At 40.6% G+C, this 5,723-nt stretch overlaps 1 protein-coding gene across 1 annotated transcript; it reads left to right on the forward strand.

Annotated features, from left to right (window-relative positions):
• The first annotated feature begins 887 nt into the window (after positions 1–887).
• On the forward strand, positions 888–3,214 carry LOC100692669 (aquaporin-1). Its single transcript, XM_003438085.5, has 4 exons — positions 888–1,308; positions 1,990–2,151; positions 2,287–2,367; positions 2,633–3,214. The coding sequence occupies exons 1-4, from the start codon at positions 946–948 to the stop codon at positions 2,810–2,812; spliced, it is 786 nt and encodes a 261-aa protein (XP_003438133.1). The 5' UTR covers positions 888–945; the 3' UTR covers positions 2,813–3,214.
• Positions 3,215–5,723: the final 2,509 nt, after the last annotated feature.

Genomic DNA, 5,723 nt, shown 5'->3' on the forward strand with positions numbered 1-5,723 from the left:
AAAAAAACTAATAACTATTTAGAGAACATGCTTTCGGTTAATGAATTGCTATTTCCATCTATAATAAATGTGCCCCATTTTTAAGCCAAAAAGGATTAAACATCTCAAATAACTGTTTCCTAATCTAGTGGCATGTAAATACTTTAACTGATCTTCAGATTGAAAATATGGCTCATTTATTAGTCCTCGTTTTCTTGTTGTCCAAAGTACTAGTGTAGTCCACTGTTAGCTGTAATACTGAGGATGATCACATGATTTTTTCCGTGTCTCAAAGTGTGTTTCAGAGCTGGATTGTGAACTGTCATTCAGGTGGTCTTATAAAGGTTGAACACTTTATCAGTGGAGGGAGGGTGAAGCCTGAAATCACTATGTGGGAGTTGTCTTCTTTCCCACTCCCTTATGTGCTGTCCGAGGTGTGAGTGTACAGAAAACTGAAATTATTCAAAGTCATAATTTTCCAACTTTAAAATGAATATAAATAGGAAAGATATTACTTTAAATGTGTAAAATTCTCCTTCTGTGAGCCTGTATTTCTTCCTTGGACCTGTATTTAAAGCAAACTCGTGTTTTGTCTCTAAAAACCTCACAATAAAAGGCTTTGCCACTAAACTGTAAATGTTTGCATGAATGGAAAATGTACCTTTGGATGTAGCTATTTAAAGACCCTGTTCTATTACTCACAAAAGTCCAAAGACCAGAAAGTACTGCACAGGGAGGTAGTGGGAGAGGGGCCAGAGGACAGGGAGAGGAGGGAGGGCGAGGGAGCAGAGGGAGGGATGAGAGCCCAGTCTTTTGGATTTCTCATTAATTCAGTGTGGCCCTCTCTTTCAGTTTTTTAAAGCCCGCCCACTAACCATTATCAGCCCAGGCCTTATATATGCAGCCTGTTGCTGTTGTTTGTGAGTACATCTTACAGAGGACCAGCTCAAACCCACAGCTGCCAAAATGAGAGAGTTCAAGAGCAAGGCTTTCTGGAGGGCAGTTCTGGCCGAACTGGTTGGGATGACCCTTTTTATTTTTCTCAGCATCGCCACAGCTATTGGGAACACAAACAACGCTAATCCAGACCAAGAGGTGAAGGTCTCACTCGCCTTTGGACTTGCCATTGCCACTCTGGCCCAAAGTTTAGGGCACATCAGTGGAGCCCACCTGAATCCTGCAGTCACCCTCGGGATGCTTGCCAGCTGCCAGATCAGTGTGTTCAAGGCTATCATGTACATTATTTCCCAGATGCTGGGCTCAGCCCTAGCCAGTGGCATTGTGTATGGAACACGGCCTGATAACATTACTGTACTGGGGCTCAATGCTGTAAGTATAAACTTTATCTTGAGTTTCAAACATTTCTGCATTAATAGCAAAAATAAAAGCATGGCAATGCGATAATGCAACAGTGTATATTTAAGGTGCCTTCACAGTGAAAACTGAAACTTTTGAGAGGATGTAAGTGCTGAATTGGCACTGATTATGCGGTTCTTGGGACATTCTGTCAATACTTATTAATGAATAGTGATGACACATTATTATTAAAGTATGCCATGCTGCAACAGCTAAAAGAAATAGGAAATATATATAGTGTCCCCCCACATGTACTTTGGCAATCTGTTTTTGGAAATTGAGGTTTTGAATACCAGAATTCTTCACTTAAATTAATGAGCAGTTATTACTTAATGCTACACCAATCTGTAATTAGCACCCACAGCTCTCTCCTTACTGAAAAACAACACTGATAGGACCTGATATCACCCGGTCCCACCCCCCCACCTCGAGAAGCCGCATAGCTCCACTTAATGTGAACAACAATAACCACGTTTTCCACGAAAAAAATATGAACAAGCAATGTGGCACTTTGCAGCACTGCCAGATTGCTGTCAGGCTTCCTGGGCAATGCCAGCAGCTGCTAAATAGGAAGTGGTTGTGCTAGGAAACAATATATCTATCTGAAAAAGTCTGACAAAGTGTTGTTTTGGATTCCTCCCTTAACTTTCACAGCTCAACGGCGTCACACCCAGCCAAGGCGTAGGCATAGAGCTTTTGGCGACCTTCCAGCTGGTGCTGTGTGTCATTGCAGTCACTGATAAAAGACGGCGTGATGTCACCGGCTCTGCACCCTTGGCCATTGGCCTCTCAGTCTGCCTGGGACACTTGGCAGCTGTAAGTTGCACTTTAAAGCCATCGTCAGTCATATATAACTTGTAAAAAGGGAACCAGGAGCAGATATGGCAGGATTCTGCTCCTGCTGATGATATTCTCTCACGTTGCCTATTTGTTGTTGTTGATTGACTGCAGATCAGCTACACAGGCTGTGGCATCAACCCTGCTCGCTCCTTCGGGCCAGCTTTGATCCTGAACAATTTTACAAACCACTGGGTAAGTCAGAGGGGGGGAATCACTTTACGCATACCTCACATTTTTTCTGCATGGATATTATATGTCAAGCTTAAATAATTCAATAATTCCTCAACAGACAGATGCCTCAATTACTTGTGAATCTTCCTGCATGTGTTAATCAGTTACAGCTTTCCTATTGTTTTACATTTAGAGAGTAAAGTAAGCCTTTTGACCATGACCGGAATCTGCGTTTTTATTTGCCTTGTAATGATGCCAGACATTGATCGAAGCTCTCCCTTTGTAGGTGTACTGGGTGGGTCCAATGTGTGGCGGTGTGGCAGCAGCTCTTCTGTACGATTTCCTGCTTTCTCCCAAATTCGATGACTTCCCCGACCGCTTGAAGGTGCTGGTCAGCGGGCCAGTGGGTGACTATGACGTCAACGGAGGCAACGATGCAACAACTGTGGAGATGACCTCAAAGTAGTGCTACGCAAAGATGAAATGCTATTGTAAATATCTATACTCCTGTACAAAAGCGTTAGAATTTAGTTTAGTATGTTAGTGTTTTTTTCTGCTGTTTTGAGGTAACCAATGAGGATTGACGGGTCAGTTAGTGCCTCCTTCCTATTTCGCTCATGTTTTTGGCCAAGCACCAGTTTTTTATCCAAAGTGCCGCTCAGATAAGTTAACTCTAAAATTCCCAATAAAGTCAAGTGTTAATGTTTGTTTTTTCAATATCAGTATTCCAGGTTGAGCCATTTTTGTATACATATTTCTATGAATCTGTATCACGTTTATTTCTGACGGATAATGTATTGTGTGTGCACTTTTGAAACTCCTCTCACTTTTTTAAAAGTAAAATAAAACACTGGATATTAAAAAAAGATTGTGTTCTTTATTGCAGTCTATGGATTTGATTTTTCCTATGCAGTCCGATGACCACAAATCTATCATGCATACAGGACCGACTATGAAAAAAGATGATATCCTATTACTCTGCAATCTTCCTGCACACACCGTGAAATCAGAAAGCTCTTTGCCAGGCTGACCATGTGATTTCATTACACATAAGCTTATTTGTGAAAATGGACTATGTAAGCAGCACATCAATTAAAATAATTGCATTATTAAAACTAGTTTTCACAGAATGATGCATGACCCACATTAGCTGATATTATTATTTTGTTGTGTAAATTTCTTCACAAATTTTTGAGCAATCTGACTAACCCTGGGGCACAGAAAGGTTTAGTTTAGCATCCTGGCTTTATTTAAAAAACAAATAAGAGTAAAGTTGTCTGCAATTCACAGATCATGAATGGTAAAATGTGAAATGTGAATAAAAAGGTCAAACAACATAAACTAAAAGAGGAAAAAAAACATCTGAGTGAGAACCTGACATCATACCCCAAAGCTTTAATCTCATCTGATGATATTACATTTTAATTAAAGCTAAAGTTTCCAGAAATCTGAAAAAGGCAACAAATAAACAAAAAAAAAAAGAATGAAAGTTGACCTCCGGTCATTTCTTTTACAACCGCCTCCCAAAAGTAAAGCACAAGGTGAACTGCTAAAAATTATATAATGACTTAAAGTTAGACACAGCCTATGAATTCCTCTCTCCTGGATGAATGCCTGGTGCTGCAGACTAACTGAGACCACAGGTCTTCCCTCCGATGTGGACTTTGGCTAAAGGAAGTCTTGTTCCAGGTCCCAGCTTGGAATCAAAAAAGAAAGAAAGAAAGACAGAATACGACAGTTTCTTTTCCTGTAATTTTACACATTTATTTATTCATGCTAAAAGATTTCTTTCATTTACTACAGCAATATTTCTTTAGCATTAAGAAAAACTGAGATGTAAAGTGGAAATTGCACTTCTTTTCTTTAAGATCAAAGCGGGCTGCATGTGCCCATGAAATGAGTTTGATATCTCTGTGTTTTAATGAAGGTTGTTTGAAAGAACTGAATGTGATTTAGTGAAATACAGAGTTTGTGTTATTAAGTATTTGGAAGACTGATGAAGCTATGTAGCAGGGCAAAGCCCAACAATGGTAGGAAGTAGGAAATGAGTCCAGTTGCTGCTGGTGGCAGAGATGAAGCATTTGGACAGTTGAGGGAGAAATGAGGAGGAAGTGAGTTGCACAAATGTGGGTCTTCAAAGCAGACAGGCCGATTGGCTCGCAGAAGGCGGGCAAGAAAAGGATTGGGCCACAGTGACGACAACAGAACAGATTTGGTGGTGAGGAGAAGCAAAAGTGATGTAGAGAATAGACTAGCAGCCCAAACACCCAAGCATGCAGGCAGTGACGTATGAATACAGATTTTCCTTGTTCAACTTACACTTTCACTTAACATTTAGATAAAGTTGTGAGGGGAGACACTTTAAGACATTTGACTGAAATGAGTCCAGTGTGGAAAATCACCCAAAGTTTTGACACTGAGTAAAACGGACACCCCTGTTTTCCTGTGTTTTGCGCTGCCCAACTGTTGTTGCTTACAGATGGCGGGGTTGTGCTTTCACAAGCAGTGGCAGGTTGTTATTGCGTGTGACAGTTTTGATCCAGCAATCAAGGCTCCTTTTTACTGGCTGCAGCATACTGTTGAGCGTCAGCACAGGAGGCTGGGATTCAGCCTCTGCTGTGTTCTCCACAAAGCGACAAAGTGGTCTCTGCAACACAAATTTGGGAGTTGCTGCACAGGGTTTAACGTGTCAAAGTGCATTTCTTCCTTGAGCTTTTCTCAACCTAAACCTGCACTATAGTTCAATCACACACAGGCTTGGGTTCAGGCCAATTTCACTGACTATGAAAAAAAAACACTTTCAGTTCAGTGAAGATGTATGTATTGATTGCCCTGCCCTTCATCAACCGAAACGATGGTGGTTGTTTTGTTGACCAGTGGATCTATAGTAACTCATTCATTGCATGCTTTTTAATATTTAGGGATTCGTATACAGGTCACCGCTAAGAGGATAAGACTTCTGACACACTCACTAGACAAGAGAAAATCAATCTCTCAAAGTCCATTCCTGAAAATACAATTTTAAAAACCAACCCAGAAACTAAAGCAAAATCTCTTCATCCAACTGCTTTGTGCATAAAGTCTATGTGCCTCTTACTTCAGACGGATATATCGACATACAAGGAATTTAAAATGTATAACCAGCATGAATCAGATCTATATTTGATAGCCAGATAAAAGGGTTTGGAGTTGTACTATTGATTAACCTATCTTTGTTCTGTGCTTCGCTGCTGTCTCCTACAATAACAGATAACATCATTGTGGCTGGTGAGGGTGGTGATGGAAAATATGTCATATGTAGATATGCCTGTTTGTGATTAGGATCCTTATTTAGGGAAAAACACTCAGGCTCAGTGAGAGTCTTTTATGCACAGACG

This window comes from Oreochromis niloticus, linkage group LG18, assembly GCF_001858045.2.
Source record: "Oreochromis niloticus isolate F11D_XX linkage group LG18, O_niloticus_UMD_NMBU, whole genome shotgun sequence".
Lineage (NCBI taxonomy): Eukaryota > Metazoa > Chordata > Actinopteri > Cichliformes > Cichlidae > Oreochromis > Oreochromis niloticus.

Excerpts from the sequence above, each read along its gene's own strand:
- LOC100692669 (XM_003438085.5), top strand. The coding sequence starts at position 946 with ATGAGAGAGTTCAAGAGCAAGGCTTTCTGGAGGGCAGTTCTGGCCGAA. Across the intron at positions 2,152-2,286 it reads GCCTGGGACACTTGGCAGCT|ATCAGCTACACAGGCTGTGG; the intron begins GTAAGTTGCACT and ends GATTGACTGCAG. Across the intron at positions 2,368-2,632 it reads ACAATTTTACAAACCACTGG|GTGTACTGGGTGGGTCCAAT; the intron begins GTAAGTCAGAGG and ends CTCCCTTTGTAG.